The sequence below is a fragment of the Triplophysa rosa genome, linkage group LG8, assembly GCF_024868665.1.
Source record: "Triplophysa rosa linkage group LG8, Trosa_1v2, whole genome shotgun sequence".
In the NCBI taxonomy this organism is placed as follows: Eukaryota; Metazoa; Chordata; class Actinopteri; order Cypriniformes; family Nemacheilidae; genus Triplophysa; species Triplophysa rosa.
Genome location: NC_079897.1, coordinates 19,159,513 through 19,185,645, shown reverse-complemented (window position 1 = coordinate 19,185,645; position 26,133 = coordinate 19,159,513). Strand labels below are relative to the sequence as shown.

Sequence of the window (26,133 nt, the reverse complement as noted above, 5' to 3'; positions counted from 1 at the left end):
TTTATTGTTCACAAATTAAACCTCCTTGCGTTCTATATTTTTGTCACTAAGAAGGGAATACCACGCAAAAGTTTATGTAACAAATCCATAGGTCACATTAATATTCATGGAAGTGCATTTCCTTTCTCCAAACTACACGCCACATAAGTTGTCTCGAAGAGCTTTCATAAAGGAAGATGCGCAGCCAACTTGAAATAAGACGTGAATTTATTATGTTGTCAGGAGGTGGCAATGCCAATGAATGTGAATTTATAGACTGGTAAACAAATCTCTGGGCAGAGGAACAGCACAAGCCAACGGTGAAGTGTTACTGCCATTTTGTTTCATTTAAAGGGATAGTTCACCCCAAAATAAAAATTCTGTCATCATTTACTCACCGAGTTGTTCCAAATCTGCATTTGTTGTGATGAACACCGAGAAAGATATTTGGAAGATTGCTTATAACCAAACAGTTCTTGGACTCTATTGACTTTATATTTTTTTGTTCTGTTGAACACAAAATAAGATATTTTGACGATTGTAAGACAGCAGACAGTTCTTGGGCACTTTTGACTGTCATTGTAATTTTCCTACTGTAATCAATGGTGGCTGTTTGTTATATTATGTTCATCAGGAAAAAAAGACATTTATACAGGTTTGGAACAACTAGAGAGTGAGTACTCATGACAGAATTTTCCTTTTTGGGTGAACTATCCCTTTAAGGATAAAAATAACTGAAACTTTGCATTTTGTCTATGAGATACACAAATATTTAGTGTTGTTGTGCTTTTGCAAAGACCAAGAATTATCAACCACAAAGAGATGGTATAATAAATGTCTAATCTTTATTTGACAGAATATATGGGATGTTAGGTCAGCCAAGGGAGGGAAGTGAGGGTCAGAGACGGGTACCAGATAGCACAGGTACATCTGTAAGATGTCTGCTAAAGATCTGGAGATCTGGAAAACATCTGCTGTTTAAAAACATCTGCTAAACATCTTAGAAAGAGCTGTTGTACAGCCATTCTAAATCATACACGTCTTACAGACATCTTCTAGAGGTCTATATGACATCTGACAGCAGACGTCTCGGAGATGTAGGGCAGATGAGCAAACAGCATCTGCCAGATGTCTTCCAGATGAAAATGCAGACATCAAATAGATGTCTGCCAGATGTACGTGTGCTATCAGGGTTTCAGTGTTTTGACACAGAATCAATGTGATGTCACAGTTCTGTATTATTGCAATAATGAATCGTGGCGTTGCATAACATACTTCCTCCATGTCATTTTTCTCTGATTAATTAAAAGAGACTTCAGTATCGGATATAAAATGCTTCCTCTCTCTCTCTCTCTCTCTCTCTCTCTCTCTCTCTCTCACACACACACACACACACACACACACACACACACACACACACACACACACACAGACACAGACAGGATGAAGAGACCCTGTTTGGTGAATCTAGCCTTGTGTTGCTAATGTCAGTGAGTGAACGCAAGGGCACAGTTAGTCATTTGGAGCCCAAGTAATACGCGTTCAGCATGACTCGCACTCTGTTATGTCTTAAAAAGCTAATGATTAGGATACATTAATGTAAGAAAGCACTGGCACTATGCAGTTCTGTGGTTTGTAATAGGGCTTTCTGCTGATCAGTGCTGGTGAGAGAAGGCATGAGAAGATTAACAGAGCGACAGCAGCATGATGACTGCATGCACAAAACTCATGGTGTACGTAACAAAGCACAGGCAGTGAATAAGCGAGGTCATTTGTATCGCTCAGGAAATGTGGTTCAGAAAATCATTTTAATCCGTGTGAACGTGTTCGTATAATCTGCTCTCTGAAAGATTATTTTGGAAATGGCTCCCTTAATGAACTACTGTATATGAGTATGATGGAGAAATCCATTCGGAAATCTTTACGGCCAAAAAGTGGTGAAGGGATGCAAACTGAAAGGATGTGTAGGTCCAATTAGCTGATGTTGATGACAATTTTATTGCTTCACTTTGTAATCATGACTCATGAGATATCAGCAGCTAAATGACTAAATGTTTTACCTACGTTTTATAATTCCAAAAGAATGACATAAGTGATCGACAAAATCTGTGTTTAAAAATAGAAAGTCATTTCTTTCATGTACAGTTTTTTTATATGCAGTAGAGGCTCAGAAGAAGTGGCAGAACAAAACAGTGAATAGAAAGTGTGAAAGATTTAGGAGATATACAGAAAGAAATACAAATTCTGTCATTCACTCCCATGTAGTTTAAAACCTGTATCACTTGAAGGTTTTTTCTGCAGAACAGAAAAGAAGATATTTTGAGTCTTAAAGGTCTAGAGTGGGATTTATAGCGGCCACTAGTGGTGGGTTTGAGAATTGCAACCATTCCGCTCACGTCTGCTCACCCTTACCTTTCGAAACACGACGGTGCCACCACAGTACAAAAAGATGTCGTCGGCTGAGACATCGCGTGTTTTCTCATGTTGACGCAGGGAAGAGATCATGCGGGCATTAGAAAGACTGTAGAAAGAGCGATGTCTTATTTATTACATTAAATAAAGGGTCTGTGGATTTTAAGTATAAAAAGAAGTATAAAAGTCAGGCAGGAGCTAGGACCTGCGTTAATATTATAAAGACTAAAGATTATAAATGACTCCTGCAGAGACGCGTTAGGGCCGGTGTTCTGCCAATTTATGCAACCCTATCAAATTTTGCTACCTCCATACAAAACAGGACTAACCCCTCCCCCAACCCAACCCTTACACCTAAATAACCCCTCCCCCAACCCAATCACAACACGAGGGTAGCACAAATTTATGGGTAGCATAAATTGGCAGAACACCGGCGGTAACGTTACTAAGGCTTTTAGCAGAGATACTCAGATATCCATGGAGATACTTTCCAGCAGAGAGATGTTGGAAAGAAAGATTGTCTAAAAATCACCCCCGAGGAGGGTTGCTTTGATTCGGATCAGTATGTGAGTAACATTGGTTTTTCTGTTTGTTAGAACCAAGATATGTTATTTTTGTTGTTGTAATATTAGCGTCAATGATTATCTGGAACCAGTGTGCTGCTTGTATACTTGTGTCGTCTTTGCTTATTTGACTAATTTGCATTATTATTTGCGTGATCTAAGCTACGATAAAGCTAAGCATTTCATGCTTGCATTCCACAGCACAGTTTGAGGGTAGAGCTAGCTAACAGTAAATAGCAACGTTAAAGGCGTTTGTTCTGACAGCGAGATAGCAGTTAGGAGTAAGTTAGTAGACGGTCAACCCCCCCCCCAGACTACGTACTGCAGGGTAGAGGGAGAGGAAACGCGCTTTGTAGAGCTGTTTGTCCGTTTATGGCTACTGTACAAAACATGGCGGCGCAACATGGCGAATTCAATGTATGTAGGCCCGCTCTGTATGTAGATAGATAAAAATAGCTTCTTCTAAGGTAATACAAACATGACGGTTCATTACTTAAGGTCTTTATACACCTCTGAAGAAATAGTTTTGTATATTATATTGCATTTCTGTCGATAGATCCTCCTAAAAATCCCACATTGCTCCTTTAATGGTTTTGTGTGCATACAGTGGAAGTTAATGGGGGGCAATGCCGTTTGGTTACCAACGTTATTTAAAATATCTTCGCTGTAAGAAGAAAGTCATACAGGTTTGGAATGACATGACAGTGAATAAATGATAAAATAATTTTCATTTCTGGGTGAACTATCCCTTTAAGTTTGAAATAAATGTGGTTTGGTGAAGTACATTGTCCTCTTGATCTTGGGCTATATTCTGGAATACTGTCCTGGTACACTCGTTCCTATGCACTCACAATTAGGGTTGGGAATCGCAAAACTGATTGGGAATCGGAATCGAAAGGCTAGGAATCGGATCAGATCTGAAAAGAATAGGAATCAGATACTTGAAATTAAAATTTTAATTTGTCTTATCAATTCCTGTGTGCATATTTTCAGAAATGTACATGTGTTAACTTGTGATAAAGCACAGGAACCACACATTTACCATAGTTTCATTATATAAACTCCAGTTTAACCATGATGTAATTATGCTATGGTAATACAAATTGTAATAAATCAGACAAAACATGGTTGCTGTGTATATATACACAAATGGTGCTCATTTTGATAAACCAGTCAATAAGCAGGCTAAATGACCATACACGTTGTTTTCTAAATGTTTTCAACTTTGGAATCGAAACTGGGTCTTGATAAGAATTGGAATCAATAAGCAGAATTGGAATCGAAATCGATAAAATTCAAACGATACCCAACCCTACTCACAATTACATGTGACAATGCACACAAAACTGCAAACAACATAGGCCTGTTGCAATGTATAAAGAGCTTAAATTACAGCAATGAGAGAGGGATGATGGGAAGAGGAGAGTCTGAAAAGAAGCAGGCGATAATAGGAGAGAAGGGCATGAAATGGAGAAGGGAAGATTACATTTTATAGGAGGCTTAACATCATTGCAATACTGCTTGGATTCAATTAGTTTCTTAAATCTGAGAAACTGGAAAGATAAACAGTTGAAGAATTTAAACATAACCTTTCGTGTCTGTTTGGCCTTTTAGTTTCTCCCTTTTTTGCCTGGAGGATTTCTAAGATGCTTTAAGACTCTGCTGTATGTATTAGCCAGTCTGCCTTTCCGCTTGGGGACCTCTGAAATGTCTCCAACAGAGACGCCCAACTGATTATAAATCAAAACCCCTCAGACACCTGCCATATTTAACCTGCTCCACAAGCACAAGCACAATCTTTTGCTCTCTCATCCTGGATCCTCTTTCCTAATGCTGTGTGTTGTATTAATACAATGCATTGGTTTATTCTATTAATAATACAATACTGCATCAAAGCTCTGTTTCAAAGGACCAGACATATGTTCACACAGCAACAAATGTTGCATTTTCATGACACTATGCTGCGACAGGCCTCTAGATAATATGAAATGTATTAAAACAAAAAACTAACATTCGAAAGAAATGCTAAAGAACAGGCATTTAAATGCATTGTTTTCGTGCATGAGCAGGTCACAAACGGAAGTCACGTGTTACTTGAGGAAGCAGAAAACTCATTGTGGAGTTTGTGGCCGGTGCATGGCTTTCAAATCGCAGAGTGCTGATTGGCTGCAAAGTACACAGGTGTCTCCTCCCTTTCCCATTGGTTCGCGTGGCTTTTACCTAAAAGGAGGGGATGGTGGACCGGACGTCCTGCATGAGAATACTGGACCAAATCCCCACTGTGTGTTTGTGCTGTTACAGTATATTCCAAACGAGGTTGGTATAAACCTAATATTAGTCCAGAGTGACACGTTGACATGTTACAGTTCCCCTCCTCTTGGGCAGACCGCCCCTTTTCCCTTCGCCCTCCTGTTGCAGCTGATGGTGGGTAGCGTCTGTTGGTGAATAGTCAGCCAGGTGTGTGGGTGATAGTTTTAACTGTGTAGTTTTGGAACAGAGGTTGAAGGAACATTCCGACCGTGCCAAAGACACACACAAACACAAAGATCCAAAGGAACAGCCGATCGATCACCATAGCGACGTACTTCCAGTCCTCGCTCACCTGTAAGATAAAAAGAATAGAAGCTAAAAGGGAGTCCGAACAGGGATAAACTTGTAGGGAAAAAATCAGGGTTTACTGACAAATGTGAAACTGACATTATTTAATTATAAATTTTACTATTGAATTCCATTTCCAGAGTTTTTTTATTTCTGTAAATTTAGCTTTATATCCATCCTCACAAACTGTAAAAACTACTTACTTTTGCATTCTTGTAAATTCTTGACATTTCAACTGTGACTATTATACAATTAGAAAATTTTGACGGCCATTGAATTGACAGCCCTAAATCAATTGAAGTCCATAACAGAAAAAAAAACATCAAAGAGGGAAGAGAAGAGAAAAGGGAAATGTCAAAAAGAGAGGCAGACAGGACACAGATGAGTCAGATATGAAATGTTAGGGTGAGGTAAAAAAAAAACAAGAGTGAAAGGTTGACATGAGATGGGAAACTGGGAGGGATTGAGTGGGTGTGAGTGAGAAAAAGAGAGAGAACGGATGAGAGAACAGGGTGAGGGAGAAGGTTAATGCGAACAGAGACTTCATTCCGCCACAGTGCTCTGATGAGGTGAGACACAGGGGACTTGAACCGTAACCACGGCAAAGTCTGCGAGGGAGTTAGCATGGAGATGCCTCGTTACCATGGGGACGAGACTGTGTGCAGGTCAAGATGATTGACAGAATTACTGAGCGTTGTTAATTTTATCCCAGGTTGTCTATAGGCTTGCTCTTTAAGGAGAAAGCATCTGCACTTAATAATACTGCTGAGATATAAAATTATATTGCTGAATGTTCCTATAAAACACAACATAAAATCATGACTATAATGTTAGAAAAATAAGAAAATGTCTGCGCTTAACCGGAATCGAACCACATCTTTACTTTTTCATAGCGTAGCATACTGTAGGATTCATACTTTGAAAGTGACCTACTCACATGATAAAATATAGATGAGAAGATAAATATGGATTATTATATTTATAAAAAAATTAACAAAAAGGGCTTTTCTTGTATGTTTATAGAGAACATCACAACATACAGTATGTATATTTTGTAATATGTATATTTTTTATATTTCTGCAATAATGTTTGCCTCTATTGCCTTCTCTGTTTAAAATATAAAATTATAATTTTTATCACAGTTTTTTATGCATTTTACCAAACTATTTAACCAAAAAAAATTACAGTTTTAATACAATTATTTTCTTCTAATAAGTATCCAGTATAAAATGTAGTGGGACTTATTGATGATGCACAAGCAAAACAAATTGAATGTATTTATGACCGATTCACACAGAAATGTGCTCAGCCTGTGTTTTATGTATAATGCCCTAGCCCAGTGGGCATACTGTACAGTGCTTAAAACCAGATCGACTGGACTGTTTAGATCCCTTGGCTTTAAAAATGCAAATTTCTTTAAAACATAACCTTTAGGATCATCCAGCACGACTGCTACTCTCATACGTGACGGAGATTCAGACAGTGTTTGACAGAATGGGACTGCAAGCCATTTAAACGCCAACAGTGAGTGTAGTGCTGATGGGTAGCTGTGCTTTGGCTAAAGACCACATATCTTTTTTAATGCTTTAGGGCTGCCTGTCAAAGCCTCCACATTAGCGATTATTAAACCACAAATGTGGAGCTGTATATTGATCTGAGCGTGTCTGCTTGAACGTGAAAATAAACGAGAACATGAAAGTTTTGAGATGGGGTTTAAAGCTCACTGCTGATTTAATGTAAACTGTTAACAGTATTACTTATATAGAAGACCGTAGATGGGGTAAAAGACAAAAATTGTTATCAAGTCCTCAGTTTTGAACATATGCTTCATTGCTTAGCAGTAATTTAGAGATTACATCATCTCCATTTAAAGTTGGTTAGGTTTGAAATGAATGAGATTAAATGTTTACATCTGACATTTCTAGAGTGAGTCAACAATCTGGTTTGGGGTCTTTTTAAGCAGAATTGCACATTTAGGTCATTTAGGGTAAGACAATAATATAGAAGCACTTAAAAACACAACCCATCCAAATAAAAAAAACTTCCATCAACATTTACTTACTCCCCTTGTGATTCTAAAACTTCATGACTTTGTTCAGTGGAACACAAGTGGAGAGTATGAGGATGTTAAAGGGATAGTTGACCAAAAAATAACAATTCTGCATCATTTATTCACCCTCATGTCATTTATAACCTGTATGACTCTTTCTTCTGCAGAACACAAAAGAAGATATTTTGAGAGATGTCTCAGTGGGTTTGTGTCCATACAATGGAAGTCAATGGGAGGCAATGTTGTTTGGTTACCAACATTCGATAAAGTATCTTCTTCTGTGTTCTACAGAAGCAGATTTGGAATAACATGAGGATGACCGTAACTTCTGTAACTTAAATTCTAAATCTTATTCGTTTTAAAGGTAAAAAACTCAAAAAAGTTGGAAAAACTCATACAAGTTGGAACAAAATGAGTATGAACGGTCCCTTTAAATCAATCAATAATCATTACTATCATAGTGCATGTTAAAACACTCATATGGACATTAGTACACCTCCAGTGAGTGTAGATATATGAAAATGTGTGACTCACACTACGGTCATCATCCTCACTCTTCATGTGGTTTGCAATGAAACGGACTCCATCCACAGCCTCCTCGAACCCTGGGCAGGCCTGGGCCAGCAGGGCCTGTGTGAGGACAGTAGGTGGCTGCTGTTTCCCTCGAGGCACAGCAGAGCTCTGCAATGGATTGGAACCTCCTTCCCTGGCCTCTCTGCCCCCTTCCCTCAACCCGTTTAGTCCATCCGTCGACCCCCCACTTCCCCCTCCACCCAACTCAGCCCCAAACTGTTTCACTGAGGCTCGGTTCACGTAGCAAGTGCATGCCTCATTGTTTTCTTTACTGTTTGACGAAGAGCCAGCCAAGCCCAACCCCGCCATAAGCCCTGCAGCCAAACCCCCTCGGCCACCTTCCTGCTGTTCATTGGCATGGCGGCGCTGGCGCAGGCGTTGCCGCTCGCTGCTGTTGCACGGTTGCCGCATGAAGAGCAACGCGGGGAGCTTGTTGAGGAACACAAGCTTCACCCATGGCGGCATGGTGTGTGTGGTGGGCGACCGGTGATGCACATTCAACACGCACACGCTCGTCACTATAGAAAAAGTCACGAGCACCATAGTGAACATCAGGTACTTCCCAACCAAAGGGACGTCCAGGGATGTAGGCGGCACGATTTTGGATATAAGAAGCAGGAACACAGTGAGAGCCAGGAGCACGGAAATACAAAGAGTCATCTTCTCCCCACAGTCCGACGGCAGGTAGAACACCAAAATGGCCAGCGAAGTGATGAGCACGCAAGGAATGATGAGGTTGATGGTGTAGAAGAGGGGTTTGCGACGGATGATGAAGTCGTAGGTGATATCTACGTAGGTCGGGTCAGAGGGGTTCTCGTTCCGACGGCCCGGAAGGGCGATGATGTCCCATTCTCCGCTGGGTGTGAAATCGTCCATGCTAGCCACATCGGCACGGAGAACCAGGTCCACTTCCGTACGGTCGTACGTCCACGAGCGGAAGCTTAGCGTGCAGTTTTGTTGGTCGAATGGGAAGTGCTTCACCTCGATTTTACAGGCACTCTTATAGATGGCAGGTGGCAACCAGAAGACACTTCCATCATAGGAGACGACAGCGTTGGAATAGAAGGAGACCTCGTACATCCCATCGGCGCTGATGAGGAAGGAGACAGCGTTGTTATTTTACTTTGCAGGAATGTTTTAGGCGTGATACTTTATCAACATCATGTGTACCAATTACTAAGCATTGCATTTGCATCACAAAGATCATGGGTTTGATTTTTAGGGAACACACCTACAGATAAAATGTATATCCTGCATGCACTCCCTTACAAAAACATAAGTATACTTCAAGTTTGTTTAATTAAGTATACTTAAGCAATGTTCAAGCATATTTTAAGTGTATTTCATGAAGCAAGTATGCTAATATCAGTCCTAGTCCTAGTAGTATATGTGTGTAAGTGTACTATTTCAATACTACTTGGGACTACATTGGCCCACTTTTTAAGTTTTAAAAGTATAGTTTTAAACTTTGAGTTCACAACTCATTCACATTTTTTTCATTTGTACTTCAACTATACTATAGTAAGTGAACTTACTGGTGCTGATAGTTTACTAGTTTAATATGTCCTGGAACATCAAATTTCAAACTAAAATACAGTCCCCTAAACGCTCTAAGAACATTCTAAATGTTCTGTGAATGTCGGCCAAATTCATCCCCCAACCCTTTAAAGAACTCCATATTGTGACTTGGAAAGGTTCCTAGGCGGTGTCTTTGACATCAGCGGGGATGTTCTGAGAATGTAATGGGAACATCACATTTCCAAATAAAATATGGGCCCCTAAACGCTCCAAAACATCCCGAGAACGTTCTGGGAACATACTGTAAAACAGGGGTCCCCAAACTTATTGACAATGGCCCTCCAGAGTTTGGTACTTGTGGCACATTTTTAGTTTATGAAAGTGTACTTTAAAGTATGCATTCTGTAAACTACTATACTTGTAAGTTTTGTTTGTGAACCTAACATCATACGTTGTTTACTATAGTTTACTATTTATATATCATTTACATTATATTGTTACAATATAAACTTTAACAACTTTAACATGACAGGTTGTAAAACTGTCAAGAAAGTATTTAATAGGCTACTAAAAAATAAACAGCTATAAGTACACTAAAATACTCTTAAGTAAATCTCCATCAAAAGATTAAGTACAAGTATAGGTCAAATATGCATTTCTGTCAGTATAGGTAAGGGCCATTTTACGTATATTGTACATACGTGAAAATAATCTTTGTAATCTTTTTGCTTAAAATAAGTATAGTATAGCACATTTGAATAAACTTTGGTAGGGCTGTAAGTTGCTTTGGATAAAATGGATAAGTGTACTTGTAATTTCGAAAAGTGTATGTGTTTTGCTATATCTGTAGATTTGCTCATTTAAAAAGAAATCAAAATGTCCTTGTTTTAATGATGATTATTTTCTGTGGTATTTACCCTAAAGTGGCACACGTGCTGTCGATAAAGTTTAACGTTAAACCAGAACACTATTTTTAGGTATTTACTGAATTTAAAAAATGATGGTGGCTTTTAATATCTTTAGCTTTTGACAGACTCGTCACATATTACACAACATATTGAATCAACTTGAATCAACATTTTCCAGACTTGAGAGTCTGTAGAAGGATTCTGAATAATGCATTAAGTCAAACACAGGAGAGCGACTGGTGTTAATTAGGCTGAATTTTAAACTTCTTCCACTCGCTGACATGACCGTTATAACGGAGGAACATGCTTTATTTACAGTGAGGTCAGGTAACGTTACACAGGAAAACAGCTAATGAAATAAGCACAGATGTTATCTACTCTCAGATGACAGCAAGATGGACAGGAGACAAGAGGGATGTGGTGATGGATATCAAGATCAGATATGAAAGGAGAGAATTCAATAAGAAGCGAGATGATCTTTGAGACTTACTTGTTGTAAAGGACAACATCAGGTAACCAAATATGTTTGGAAGGAAGACGGACCTTCTTCATGCCATCGAACTCATCTGGGTTCCATGTAAGCCTGTAGTCCTGCCACTCCTGAGCGCAACCAATCCGACAGAGATCACATGATACAGTCACCCACAAGAACAAACCATAAATCTTTCCCTTTATAAAACCATCACTTTGTGCTGACGTGTAAGCATTCATCATATGTGTTAAGATTACGCTCATCTATCACATCTCTGCTTTCAGTGAAGTATCAATGTGTTTAGTTTACAGTATATATTACGACAATGTCACATTTCATTAGTGATGACAAATGGTTTAATAAACTAGATTACCAAAAGTAATAATTACTTGAGGCCAATAAATGCTGTCAGATTAAATAGAATGCATAAGACAGCAGTTCGAAAGCGTAACTAATGATTGTCTTACAGTAATGCACACAAAAAGACGAATGTTCATTACCAAATGAATGATGGCAATTCAACACACTTCCTATCGGGTTTTGACCAGACACTGACCACCAAAGTAATTATTGTACATTGTACAGTACCTCTTTAGTCCCATACGCAAACCACACACACACACAAACAGATACAGACTCGGACATGAAAACACATACATGCAACAATTATTTTATGGGTAACCTGCACTGACAGCAGCAATCACTCCTGCCAACTGGCATTTATGGTTATAGTGACCATGAGCACATGATTTAGAGAGAGTGAGACAGGAAGATGTATGCTGTATAGTGTGCGTGTGAGCGCTTGTGTGTGATAGAGAGAATTGTCTCTTAGAGATGTTTTGTGTCATTCTGACATAGTGCATTTCTATTCACACACACATGCATAAACATGAGAGAGTTGAGCAGTAAAGATACGGCATGATTTAACTCAATGCCATCTGCGGTCATACAGGCCGAGCCAGCATTCTCACACCCAAAGTCTACACTTGCTCTGATGACATCTGTGTGTGTCCCAAATGTCCGCACAAACATAGTAACTTTTGACCTTGTGGGGATATTTTTGGGTCCCTATGAGGAAAACAGCTTATAAATGAAACAAAACGACGTTTATTTTAAAATGTCAAAATGCAGAAAAGGTTTGTATGAGGGTTTAGAGAAGGGTGAGGGTTAGAGGGGATAGAAAATGCAGTTCATACAGCAAAAAAAATCTTAAGTGCCCATAAAACATAGAAACCCAAAGGTAACCATATTTTGGAGTCACTTAACTATATTTTGAAGACAAATTTGTAACCAAAAGTGAGCAAAACCTGACAAATCCAAGCAAAACCTCCTTAAATAGGTTTTAGCAAGCAACTTGTTTTTTTATTGCAAAAAGTGTTCAAAAAAGTTTTAATCTAGGGTTAGGGTTAGTGTGTGTTAGGTTATATTATTTCTAACTAGCTGTGTTAAAAAAAACAATAAAAGATTAATATACTTAAAAATGAATCGTCTAGAAAAAATCTTGATAATCTAAATAAGAATTGCAGATTGAAAAATCTTGAATTGATGTCCCCATTTAGATGTGTGATAACCGGGTGATAAGTAACCGTTGTGTGTGTTTGGGAAAAAAGTAAAATTATGTAAGTATACGCTAACCTGTGTAAGCCAGACGTTAGTGGTCATGATCTGCTCTCTCTCGTGCTGTCCACACAAAAACACACAGAGAAACAGAGAAATTAAAATACATTTCATAATAAATACAAATACATTCTCCAAATGCATAGAAATCACTATTGTTGCATAATGACATCTTAAATATAATACATCATAGTTCCTCATTTGACTATTCATAATGTCTTGTTTCCCAACGAAAGCTACAGTCGTATGAGTGTAAAGTTTTTATGGGTCATGGACATTAAAAGCCGGGCCAAGCAGCCCCCCAGAGATATATTACACCGGAATAATGCTGCTTTCCTCCAGCTTTTAACCCAGGTAAGTAAGCTGTTGATTTACAATCCATTACTGGCATAAAGGAAGCGTGTAATAGGCTGACAGCTGAAGGGTTAGCATAGAATGATGAATGGTCAGTAGCCATGGGTAATTTTCTGCACCTGTGGGAACAGAGATGGCTATTTCCTGTTGTCCATCTCTGCATCCTACAGTGTACAGACCAGCAAAGTGCACAAAAACATGCTCATCCACAGGCTGAAAAATGACCACAGAGCCTAACAGCTCTAAACAAAAGCTGAGTAGTCTTACTGAGGTAAGATGCATAATACCACAATGAAGACTGAAAAAGATGCTGATTAGACAATTCGTCGCCTTGGAATTATACGGTTCTATCTGCATTCTGAGCAGTTTGATCTCGGTTTTGAGCACCACGGTTTTTGCATTCCATTCGACTTTACAGATAAAACCTTTTTGTTTTCTAAAAAAGTCCCAAAATGTACAAAATGTGAAGAAAAAATATCACATAATCACACGTTGTCACAGAATAAGAATATGTGAATAACTCAATTTTGACAAAAACATCAGATATAACCTTATAATTCCAAGTCAACATCACTAATAGTGTGGTGTCTGTATGATTATGTGAAGTACAGTTTAGCAAAACAAACAATACAGCAATCCATTTCATTTTGTGAAGACATTTACTGTCACTAAATGTATTTAGAATACACATGAAAATGCACAATCCAGATTTAAATGGTTGTTATTCATGATTTATGCTTTGAAATACAGACCAAAATTTTGTCTCTTATGCAAGAAGACACTTGGCAGATTACTGCTGACCAAACAAATCACTATAATATTAATTATGAGAAAGTTATTTTGGACCAATTACTTTTTCTACATAATTTATGAGTGTATTAGAGGCATAGACCTTTCCAGGAATATGTAGTTTGCCATGAATAGATTAGAATTTAATATGCAAAAATATACCATGTCCTGTGGTGTGACAGCAAAAATGTTGATAATATAACATCTTATATTAATAATATTTATCATATAAAATAGCACAATAGAGTTTTATCTTCGTTGTTGTTGTTTTTCAAAACGTTAGCTGTCACACCATTGGACACATGTGATGTTTATTTGTCAACTACCCATAAACACATTTACATACTGTAGGCTTTATGGCACAGTGTCAACATTATAAAGCAAGTGATCTTCCGCTTACCACACTGATGAGCTGGGCCAATGAGACCATGAGTTGCACTGTCACCAATTCAGAGCCATTGGTTGCCGGTCTGATCAGTTTATTGTAGTGTGCCGGATTAAGAAGATGTTCGACCAGTCTCTCTTCTGTATCTGCTCCATGAATGCCTGCAGGTGAGAAAATACATTTTAGATCAAAAAATCTCAAATTTCTAAAATATCGCGTTGCACTGTTGTTGTAGGGGGCACAGTTAAAACACACACAAAAAAAAACTAAAATAGGGAAGTTAGGGAAACCTGTTGCATAAAAACACAGTTTTTAGTTTTCAGCACATTCAAAGACAGGGCACTTCAAATAGAGACAGCAGAAACTACAGAGTACATACAAAAAGTAAATGCAAAAGATTCCTGAGTCATTCTACAAGTGTAAAGTCATTCTTAATTTCATAAATACAAACAAAATCAAATGATAATTTTAATAATTGTAACATTTTAATGAACCTCACACACCATAAAATCTCCCACCAAACCACTGATCACAAAATAGTAGCAAAAGATGAGTATTGATGATGCAGTTTAGTAAACAAGACGGCAGTTTTGAGCCTTTGCCAGGAAAGCCAAACAAAACATTTGCTTTGCTTTTGGGAGTAACAGGCAGACACCCATCGGTGCATGCTTAATAAACCCTTGTTTTCAATTGACTAATAGCACCTACAAGTCTGCGCTGTCCATGCTGTCCTGCTCATCAAATCATGTAAAAGCTGTTTTAATTTCAGCGCATTAGTTAAAAAATGACACCAGATATTGCAATCCAATCAGCATTACTACATATTAAAGAAACACACATGGGGAAGCTCACACGAGGGCTTTGAGTCAAAAGTTCAGTTGCATTTGCACGTAATGTAGCTACCTACACAGAAAGTGGACATTATCATTTCCATTTGCTGGACCACAGAGTGGTTGTCCTCTGCACAGACAGATAATGCAGCATATTAGAGTCGACTTTTCTCATCTTGTTTTCTTCTTTCTGAGGCCCATTGAATCCTCTCAATGACACTTATGCATCCCTCTCTCTCTCCATTTCTCTCTCATTGGCCTGTCCTTGCTGTTCTTGTTGTGTTCACTGGACAGGAATGATGGCCTTACTGAACAGATCAATGAAGATTCTAATAACACACCATAAACCCCTCGCTCTGTGCATCTCCACCTGCACGCTCCTTTGAATCTAGCTTTATCTACTGCATACGCTGCACTCTTTTCTGCTCAGTTTAATGCTTAAAATCCATGACAATGTGTTAATTGTGTTGCCTGATTTATAGTATATACTGTATGTACTGTAATGTAAATATTAAAGGTCTTAAACAAAGCCAAGGTTCTTTTGGTGGATCAAGAATATTGTGTAAAAGTGATTGTTGCATTTTAAGACATGTGGTACATAAATATTAAAGTTATACGCTTATGCATATTGTTATGGTTGAAGACTTCTGCGTTAGCAAATAAAATAAATTGTTGCACAGCATGAACGAAGCATTCAGAGGTGTTGTGATGATTATAATTCCAACAGGACTAATACTCCTCAATCTTTCTCTCTCCTGTCCTCTCCGTTCCCTCCTCGCTCATCCATCCCAGCCTCTCGCTCCTCCTTTAGACATTGTTGTGTGGGGTTGCGTTCAGGCAGAAGGTATTTCAATAAATCAGCATGTTTTCTCTCTCTCTCCTTGATCTCCCACAGTATCTCTGTGCATGTTTGCAGTGCTATATAAAGACAGGCAGTGGGATGGTGTCTTCTTTTTCTCTAGAAGTGCTTATAATGTTTCCCTGTGCTTTTCCCTGCATGTGGAATTCTTGTCAGAAAAATACTGTGTAGAGGCAACAATTTCTCTCTCTTTAACTAACCGACTACTTGTACTTGTAAGTACAAAGGCTGGGGGGAAACATTTTATAAATATCACATCAACCAACAGTATTTCAAATATGTGCACACATTAAATTTGTTAAGATAGTTCACCAAAAAATGAAAATTGTGCCATCGTTCACTCACCCTCATCCTCACAAATAAAGATATTTTGAAGAATGTTCGTAACTGAACAATGGCGGATATTGTATGGACACAAAATCAATGCAAGTCATTGGGTACCGCCATTGTCTGTTTGTTTACAAGCATTCTTCCAAATATCTTTCTCTGTGTTCATCAGAACAAAGAAATGTATACAGATTTGGAACAACTCGAAGATGAGTAAATGATGACAGAATTGTAGTTTTATTTCTTTGATGAATAATGTGTAAAGTAACAGTTAAAGTGCTATTATTTTAAATAGGTAAAATCCTTTTATTATGTTATTCTGATATAAGGTGGTAAATCAACAAAAGTCTAGTAATAGTAATAGATCAGTTTTCATTTCATATTTTAAACGTTCAATATTTCAACTCATTATATTCTATAAAATCTCATGCACACAGTACATGCATGTGGAGAAAAGCACACTGTGACATTCTGATGCGATACATAAGCCTTTGCATGGAGTGTTTACATGTTTGTGCTACTTTCTCTATAGCACTTGCTTTTAAAAGAAGAAGAGCGAGACGTCAATTCAAAACAAACGAGACTGTGTTTTAGACAAATGCTTGGAGCTGATGGTATTGATCTGACCATCTAAAGTACACTTGAAACAGTACGGGCTTCCAAAGACAGACCAAACAAATTGCAGGCCATAGAGAGCTATTATATTACTTCATGACACAAATTGCATCCAATCCACAAGGACACGAGGGAGAGTCTGCTAAGCTTGTTTGGTTAACATTGTCTTTTTTGTGTCAAGAATGTCGAGGAGACAGAACCCAGACTCAGACAGCATATAAGAAAAAAGGACTTTTAATGAAAACAAAAACACACGATGGGGGAAAAACACGATAACTAAGGAGTCAAAAACAAAAACCAAACAAGGCTTTCTAAAATAGGGACAAGGCAGGAACAAAAAGGCTTAACTAGACAATACAATGAACTGGACTCAAACTTGACTAGACATACAAGGAGATATACAAACACACTAAGGAATACCAACTAATCAAAATGAACCAGCACAGGACAGCAAACACAAGGGCATTATATAGGGGAAACTAACAAAGGATAATTAACAATGGGCAGGTGAGGGGAATCAAACACTGATGGGAAACTAAACGAGGAAATGAGGAGGCAGGGTCAGGAGACGAGGCAGGGTCAGGAGACGAAACAGGAGACATGCCATGCAAAAAACAATGCCATGTGACTCACACAAAACACGTGGGGCTGTCATGACCCTGCCACAAGACTAGAAATTATGACAAGGTGAGGCAGGATCATGACATTTTGTAAGCTAATTCTAAGCCAATTTAACCTGTCCAGTAGTTTACCAGGCAGTTAGGCATTCAACATTTATCAGAAAGACTTGTTCTTTCCAATATGACAATGTTCTGCAATGTTCTGTCAAAAATGGAACAATATCTACAAGGACAAAACTAGAATTTATTCTCAAAATGTGTGTCCAAAATATTTAATGTCGCTATATTCTGAAGTATTAATGAGTATTTATATTTCATTATTATGCTTCATAAATTCTAGAATTGTTAATGGAATACACCATGAAGGCAAATTGTCTTGGGGTCAAAATTTAAGCTTTTCAATCTTTTCAACAGCTGGCATTCTCATTTTCCTTGGAAACCATGAGGTCTCTTAAAATATTTTTTTTCTCTTATCAATAGCACTCTGAATCTGCTAAATCATTATACTTCACTATAACCTCCATACAGAAATGAAAAAAGAAAATATTTTGAAAATTGTGTGTCTAGCTTATGTTGGCAGGGTTTACTATTGGCTGATTTGTAATGGCAAGTCTGAGCTTGTTTGTGCCCATCTATAAGAAATATTGGATTGGGATAACTTGAAGATATCCAGTTAGGAACGATTATGTTAAACATTTCAATTTAAAGGGACACAATTATTTTGCAGTGCGGTTGACTATTGATCTTTGTTGCAGGCACTGCATTTTAATACATATTGATTGGGTAATATTGTGATGCAGTGGTTTCACTAATTTCTATTATAGACATTGTATATTAGGTTAAAAAAGACATGAAGAATTCTAAAAAAGTTCCCCTGGAGGCATAAAAGTGTGTTGTAGACAAATGTACGATACATTCTTGTACATTTCCACCATACAGCTTATTAGAATTAGATCGGAGTTTTAAATTTGAAATCTAATTCTTTGTAATGGATCTATAAGTGTACTTTCTGTCTGAGAGAGGCACCAGTGACATGTTGCATCTCATAAAATAAGCTACAGTATAAATATATTATTTTATGAATGGCACTTGAACGAGAAGATGCTAAGCAGGTTTAAAAAGCTAGCTAGCGGCTATGCCTCATTGTCTCTCACTTTACTTTCTTTCTCTTTCATGCTCTCTCTCTTTCATACTGTCAGTGCCATACTCTGTCATGATCATCTGTTGGGGGTTAACTGCTGGTTGTGCTACTGAGCGTACTCTTTATAAATCATGACAATGGTATTAACATCACTGCACTGTCACGTTCTCCCTCAAGTTTAATTCCAATCCAGAGAGAAAGACAGAAAACAGCAGGGTAAATACAGTAGGATTTTTAAAGGAGTTTGGACTTGAGTTTAAAAATAGGCAGTCTTTTCCTAAATAGATCCTTAAGTAGTACAAAACAATTCCTCTACCTCTTAAAAATAAAGGTACTCAAATGCAGTGATGCTATTGATAATAAGAACCATATTTGGTTCCACAAGAACCATAGGTTCTTTAAAGAACCATCTCTTTCTTACTTTTTATAATCTGAACAACCTTCTTCGCCACAAAAAAACCTTTTGTGAAATACAGTAGAAAGGTTCTTCAGATGTTAAAGGTTCTTTATGGAACCATTTAGACAAAAAAAGTTCTTATGACATCATGAAGCACCTTTATTTTTAAGAGTGTATATAATCAAGCACAAATTATATTTTTGCTAATTTTGTTAATTTCTTTACATTTACATTTACATTTAGTCATTTAGCAGACGCTTTTATCCAAAGCGACTTACAGATGAGGGAAACAATGGAAGCAATTGGAACAACATAAGGACAACAAAAAACACAAGTGCAATAAAACAAAATTGGTCTCATGTAGCCTATCACAGTATAGCTAAGGTTTTTTTTGCTAATCTTTGTTATGTTAATCCACCAGACAGATCTTGATCTCAAATTCAAGCACAGTCAACACTATACTTTCTGTGCGTGTCTTCTGGCTGAGCAATATAATGGCATTATTACATTAGAGATGAGCACAGAATGAACGATCTCAGTTATCAATATTCATAAGTCTCTTTGCTGAGTCATGGTTTTGCACATCTGCCAATTCATTTTTTTTAGAATCATACCACAATAAACAATTTCTAAAACATACACTGTACAAAATAGATGACATTTTTTGTAAAAATAGTGATAATGGAAAAGAATTGGTATTTCCCTTTGTTAGCTGTTGAAATTATCTGAGATATATATGGTAGGAAGACAATCTCATCTCCTCCCTATCTAGATAACATAAAGTGTCTCAGCACATATACAGCACCACAATCTATATAAAACAGCAAAACAGTTTATAATTGATAAAAATATAAAAAGAGAAAGAGATAGTGACTAAAATTAAGGGCGTAAACACTGCGCTATCAGAAGATTCAGCAATGTCCTTGAGAGTCCTTTGAGAGTTTGTCTAACCAGAAGTAAGGGAGACTCTCTGCAAGTGTGTGTGCGCGTGTGTGCGTGCGTGTGTGTGTGCGTGAGTGTGTGTGTGTGCACTGAGGTGTGAATGACAAATGCTAAAAATAGACCAGGAGGTGAACCTCCCATCCGCACCTCCAGTCGTTCGGTGCTCTTCGTTGACCTCTCAAAATGTGCATCTCTTTCTGCATTCGTGGGAAAGAAAGTGAAGCACGCATGGGCATGTCTAAGTACATTGTAATTTGATTAGTATGCAACCCCGCAGGTTTGAGATCTGTCTCTGTTTTGAAGCAACACACTCCACTTCACTTTCTCGACTCACATTGTGCCTGCAGTTCCACCATGTGTAGGCATCCAACATCTCTGTCTTTCTGATCATCCTCCTTCTCAACAAGGCAGTGTGCTGCTTGAAAAGCATCCTTCGTTTATCTCATGAATCTCGTCTTTGGTTCGTGTAGCATATGCTGTGGTGCTGGGTGTGAGTGACTATAGCTTTAATGTAGGAGGTGGAGAGGTTTTGACCCTCTGTGTCTCCACCATCGATCAGATGCTGGGCCATAAGTCACTCCACAACAGGCTTTGTCTGTTTTTACTGCTCCCCCAAGGCCAAGTCTGTATTTAGTCCAAATCACTGCCAAATTTGCTCCTCCTTCAATAAAGAGTGGGTGAAAAGCAGGACATTTAGCGCAGCAGAGCCAGGACAGAGTTGCTGACAGTAATTACTGTTAATGCCCGGGCAGAATGGATGAGGTGAGAGAGGAAATGAATATTGATTCACTGTATATTTTGGCTGGGTGGGTGTCTCAACCAAGGATGTCTGTAATACATGAAGAAAGCTATCTGTTAGCATGCTTACATCTCAGTGACTGTTCCCCGACTACTGCAAGACCCGCCCCCTTTATGTATGTGATTTGGAATCTGCCATCTTAGCACATGGGAGCCAGGACTTCTTAAGACAATAACTGGAGAAGTTAATGGCGAGTGACTAAAGGACCTGAAAAACAATTGCCGTACAATGTGGTTTGAATACATTTCTCATAAACTTGACAGTCTCAAGTGATAGTTCACCCAAAAACAAGCATTCTGTCATCATTTACTCGCCCTCTTGTCTTTTCAAACCTGTATGACTTTCTTTCTTCTGCAGAACACAAAATAATATATTTTAGAAGAATGTTGATAACCGAACAACAGCGGTATTTATTGACTTGACTATTTAGTTTGGTGTCAATACATGTGAATGGCTACTAGCGTTGTTTGTTTGGTTACTTACCAATATTCTTCAAATATATACAGTATATTTTTGTGTGTGTTCTATGAAAGAAAGAAGACATACAAGTTTAAAATGACAAGAGGGTGAGAATTTTCATTTTTGGGTGAACGATCCCTTCTGTCAAGTTCCCAATCTATCAATTCGCTGTAATTGTTCCATACCGACACAAAATTAAAATACTCACTTTTGTAATATATACAGTGTACATAAAACCTCTGATAGACGGCTAAAGGTTTGAGTCCTTGATAAGGCAACAAAACATTGCTCAGAATAACAATGGACAGGTACAGGATTCAAAGAGCTGAAGGAGAGAGAATAGAAAAAGTAATTTACAACTTAAAATTGCAGATTAATGCAGTAATTGTTAACTGTTGGCGTGTTCGTCTTCGGTCCTGACCATCTGTTTTCTATGCTGAAATTGACTTTACTCATAACGGACTCATAATAAATAAAGAACAAAAAAAATCAATATTTAATTTCCATGTATTTATGTATTTATTAGGCAGCTGTGTCATATGCTGGATAATACACAGTCAGCATGTCATTATTGCAAAATAAACCCGATAAGGTGTGAAGTTATCTTGTATCACCCTAAAGGGGTTTGAATTGTGACGATATCAAGATGACTGAACATTAAACCTTACATAATCGCTCACACACTCTACGCATGTCTGTTTTTTATGATAAAACCGGCTTTGGTCTTAAAGTTGAGCTCTCACTGAGAGATTTTCGTCAGTTCAAAATAAGAACAGAGGCTTGTGGTCCTGATGGATGAGGGATAGTGAGCTTGGGCCCTCCTCTGACCACCCCTTACACATCTAAGGGTCACATGTTTTTTTAAACTCATTAGCTTGTAGTCAGAGTAAATTAACTGAATTAGTCTTCGGAGGTCTGACACATAGACGGGAGTACCTAAGCCTATTTCACCCAGCCCACAGTTTCTGTGTGTGTGTGAGTGTGTGGACTTGGTTTTTATATGTTAGTGGGGACCTAAACCTGAATGCACACCAACTCATGGGGACCCGTGTCACTGTGGTGACCAAAATTGAGGTCCCCAGGGGCACCTAAGCTTATAAATTGTACAGAACGATAATTTTTGAAAATCTAAAAACGCTAAATGTTTTCTACGATCTTTAGGTTTAGGGGTTGGGTTAGGGGTAGGGGATAAAATATACAATTTGTACAGTATACAACTCATTACGCCTATGGACTGTCTCCACGGAGATAATAAAACATACATGCGCGTGCGTGCGTGTGTGTGTGTGTGTGTGTGTGTGTGTGTGTGCGTGTGTGTGTGTGTGTGTGTGTCATTTTTTATTATTTTCCAGAGGTGGACAGTAACGAAGTAAATTTACCTGCGTACTGTACTTAAGTACACTTTTTGAGTATCTGTACTTCACTTGAGTACTATTTTTTCTGAGTACTTGTACTTTAACTTCACTACATTTGAAAGACAAATATCATACTTTTTACTCCATTACATTTATAAAAAGGTCCAAACGTAGAAAATGGTTTCTATGCAGAGGGGTTTCCTGTGTGCGCAATTTATCTGGCTTGCGATCTGCCAGGACCTTTTACTGTTGCCAAGTATTTCAGTTCTTCTAAACTCGCGGTTTTCCGGCAAGCTTTGAATGGCCATTTGGCAGATATTTTAACGCAAATCTGGCAACTCTGGGATCTTCCCCGCTAAACTAATGTAGACGTAGGCGCTGCTACACCATTGATAGCTCTCTAAAAAGGCAAATAGAACAATAAAAGAAGAAAAGGGCACATGTTAAAGTGTGGTGTAATCATCTGTGGGTTACGATCAGTCAAAGATCGTAGAAACATTGTCATGAAAATGATCGACACATGGCTAAACGGTAAATAAGCATCACATACACCTTGAGCTACGCGTGTGTTAACTTCTGATCTGCTGCTGTATCATTTAAAGCGATTTGGAAAATGAATGATGTTTTTACTGAAGTAACTATGGTTGAAGTGTTCCTGTATATCTGTATAAAAACAATAGAATCCTGCCCAAAATACAACGTAAATTGTAATGGATTTAATGGTTATAATGGGAATTGTACTATGGATATTTGTTGTCTACTTGTATGTGATGGATTCTATTGATGGGATGGTATCCTATTGAAATAAAACCCAAAACACACTACAAAGAGGAATTTAATTAAAAAATATTCTAATTCAAAAATTCATTGTTTTTTTCAGCAGGGATAGTATTTGCAGTAAAACCACAGTATCCACAAATTTACCATTTTCTATATATAGGAACCATACTCCAATTAATAATCTTTAGTAAAACCACAGCAACTAAAAATACCATATAGTTTCATGATACTAGCTATAGTTTATGTTTGTAGTTAAATTATGGAAATACAAATGGTAATAAATTCAACAAACACATGGCTTCTACACTTCACTATTTACAAGAACCTTATTACTTATTGGTAAATTGCTGCTAAAACTGGTAAAAGGAATATATATAATAAAAGAACACTGCTCATAAATACATATAGGCCTAGGGGGCTAATGAGGATAATTAGGCTAAATGATCATGCAGGATTACTGTATATCTAAACTAAATATATATGTGCTAAACATATAAAGCTCTTAAAGGAGTTGCTCACTGCAAAATTTGCTCCCATTGACTTTCCATAGTAGGAATAAAAATGACTATGGCAATTTTGAAGTGAACTACTCCTTTATTACTTAGCTCTGTACACTGTGATAGGCTATGTGAGACCAATTTTCTTTTGTTGTCCTTATGTTGTTCCAATTGCTTCCATTGTTTCCCTCATCTGTAATTCGCTTTGGATAAAAGCGTCTGCTAAATGACTAAATGTAAGTGTTAATACTACTGATACTGTGAGCTACTCAGTGTATTCAGTAGGTTGCTTCAGGGGCATAACGTATACGACAATAAAACAATGCACAACTGACATAAAGGAAATTTACTTTTAATAATTGAGTACTTTTAAAAGCACGTACTTCTGTACTTTTGCTTAAGTAAGAATCTGTCTTTACAACTTTTACTTGTAGTGGAGTAATATTTGACCAGTAGTATTTGTACTTTCACTCAAGTAAGGAAGTTGTGTACTTCGTCCACCTCTGTTATTTTCTTCTTAAATAGATAGCTCACCCACAAATGAAAAGTCTGTCCTTATTTACTCACCCTTTTGTCATTTCAAACCTGTATGACTTTCTTTCTTCTGCAGAATACAAAAGAAGATTTTTTGAAGAATGTTGCTAACCGAATAACGAAGGTATCCATTGACTTGCATTGGTTTTGTGTCCATACAATAGAAGTCAATGGGTGCCGTTGTTGTTCAATTACCAGCATTCTTGAAAATTTCTTCTTTTGTGTTCTGTGGAAGAAGGAAAGTCATACAGGTTTAAAATGACAAGAGGGTGAGGAAATGATGAATTTACATTTTTGGGTGAACTATCACTTTATCAAGCTCAGTGTGGTTTAGTTTTGTGAATGTCTTTAACAAGGATATAGTAACCATTAGAACCATTAGTAATGTTTTGTCATGCAGGTATCCTAAAATGTGCTTCATGTAGTAACAACCACATTATCAGGCTTTGTTCTAATTAAATGTATTATTTAATGACAAAATCAGCCTGTCTGATTTAAAGGGTTTCCAGCTTTTAAAGGTTTCACAATTTGTGGAATACTGTGGAAAACATTATGCCAGATTCATGCTTTTCTGTGTCCCCCCATACACACCTCAAGTCACTCATCATCCCTGGTTTATGACCATCAAGCAACTATGAAACCTATGAGGTAATGACGAGTGATAAAAATTAAATGCCATCTTCGTAAACAGGCTAGCCATAAGGGACTCTAAAAATCACTGTGATCTCTTCAGTCACCGCTTATTTTAAGATTGCGGCTCATTGCAATAATGATGAGCATTATCATTCAGGCTTATAAACACAATACCATAAACGCAGCTCAGCATTTCTGCGCACAATGAGATACAACCCAGCATGCCCCCGCCGATATTTCACATTAAAGCGCCTGTGCGCACAAGAACTTAGAGGGCGCCTGCAAAAAAAACGTACATAATGTATCCGGTTAATGTATCTCTTTCGCAAATTAAATGTTACGACATTAATGCCATCAACAGAGCGATTGTATAGATTCGTGGTCCGAGGCAGCTTAGCGCGCATTATTCTGTTACACCCCCCAACATCTCTCCATCTACAGCAGAGATCTGATTCACCACATTTTCTCCCTCGCATTATCACTTACACCCGCCCAACAAAACCTGCATAATACACAATGAAACATCATCGCGAATAAAAGCCGCAAAAAAGCAACGGGCTGATAACTTACTTTTCACAACGGCGAGGATGCAGAAGAGCGTCCACAGAGCCATCATCTCAACGGGGATAGGGACGCATCTGCCGCGCGTAAACCGCTCTCCCTTTTGCGCGCGTGTGGTCTTGCGTATCAGAGCGTGACTTCGTCGAGGTCACTGTGGTGGTTACGGGATTTTTCTTCTCTCTTCTCGACGTTACTCGGTACCTGCCGTTGTCACGTCAGCGGCTGCGCGTTGCTGGCCCCGTGCTTTTCCCCTGTGAGTGAGTGGGCATGGTTTCACGACGAGCCAGGTGGATGAAAGACTGAAAAGAGATGCGACGAGATCACAGCGAGAGTGACGAGGGTGTGCGGGGGAGGGATGGAGGCATACCTCAGATTTCCCTTGCCTACATCCAGTTACATAGATTTTTTTCAGAGGACACTTGGCATTTTCACAAGGTCATTTGTCAAACCTGAACACCTGCAGTGTGGCAGTACATTCAGTGGTCTTTAAAAACGTGACTGCATAACATTGTTCATATTCAAATACATATTCGGTAGGATTCATTTTGGCTATGATTTCTATTGT

General features: G+C 38.1%; 1 protein-coding gene across 1 annotated transcript; it reads right to left on the bottom strand.

Moving 5' to 3' along the window:
* Positions 1-227: 227 nt before the first annotated feature.
* On the bottom strand, positions 228-25,907 carry chrnb2 (cholinergic receptor, nicotinic, beta 2). Its single transcript, XM_057340040.1, has 6 exons — positions 25,578-25,907; positions 14,235-14,380; positions 12,710-12,754; positions 11,093-11,202; positions 8,138-9,266; positions 228-5,556 (listed from the first exon to the last, which is right to left on the bottom strand). Exons 1-6 carry the CDS (start codon positions 25,621-25,623, stop codon positions 5,404-5,406), a joined length of 1,629 nt encoding a protein of 542 aa, XP_057196023.1. The 5' UTR covers positions 25,624-25,907; the 3' UTR covers positions 228-5,403.
* Positions 25,908-26,133: the final 226 nt, after the last annotated feature.

Excerpts from the sequence above, each read along its gene's own strand:
- chrnb2 (XM_057340040.1), bottom strand. The coding sequence starts at position 25,623 with ATGATGGCTCTGTGGACGCTCTTCTGCATCCTCGCCGTTGTGAAAA. Across the intron at positions 14,381-25,577 it reads CATCCTCGCCGTTGTGAAAA|GCATTCATGGAGCAGATACA; the intron begins GTAAGTTATCAG and ends TCTCACCTGCAG. Across the intron at positions 11,203-12,709 it reads CTAACGTCTGGCTTACACAG|GAGTGGCAGGACTACAGGCT; the intron begins GTTAGCGTATAC and ends GGTTGCGCTCAG.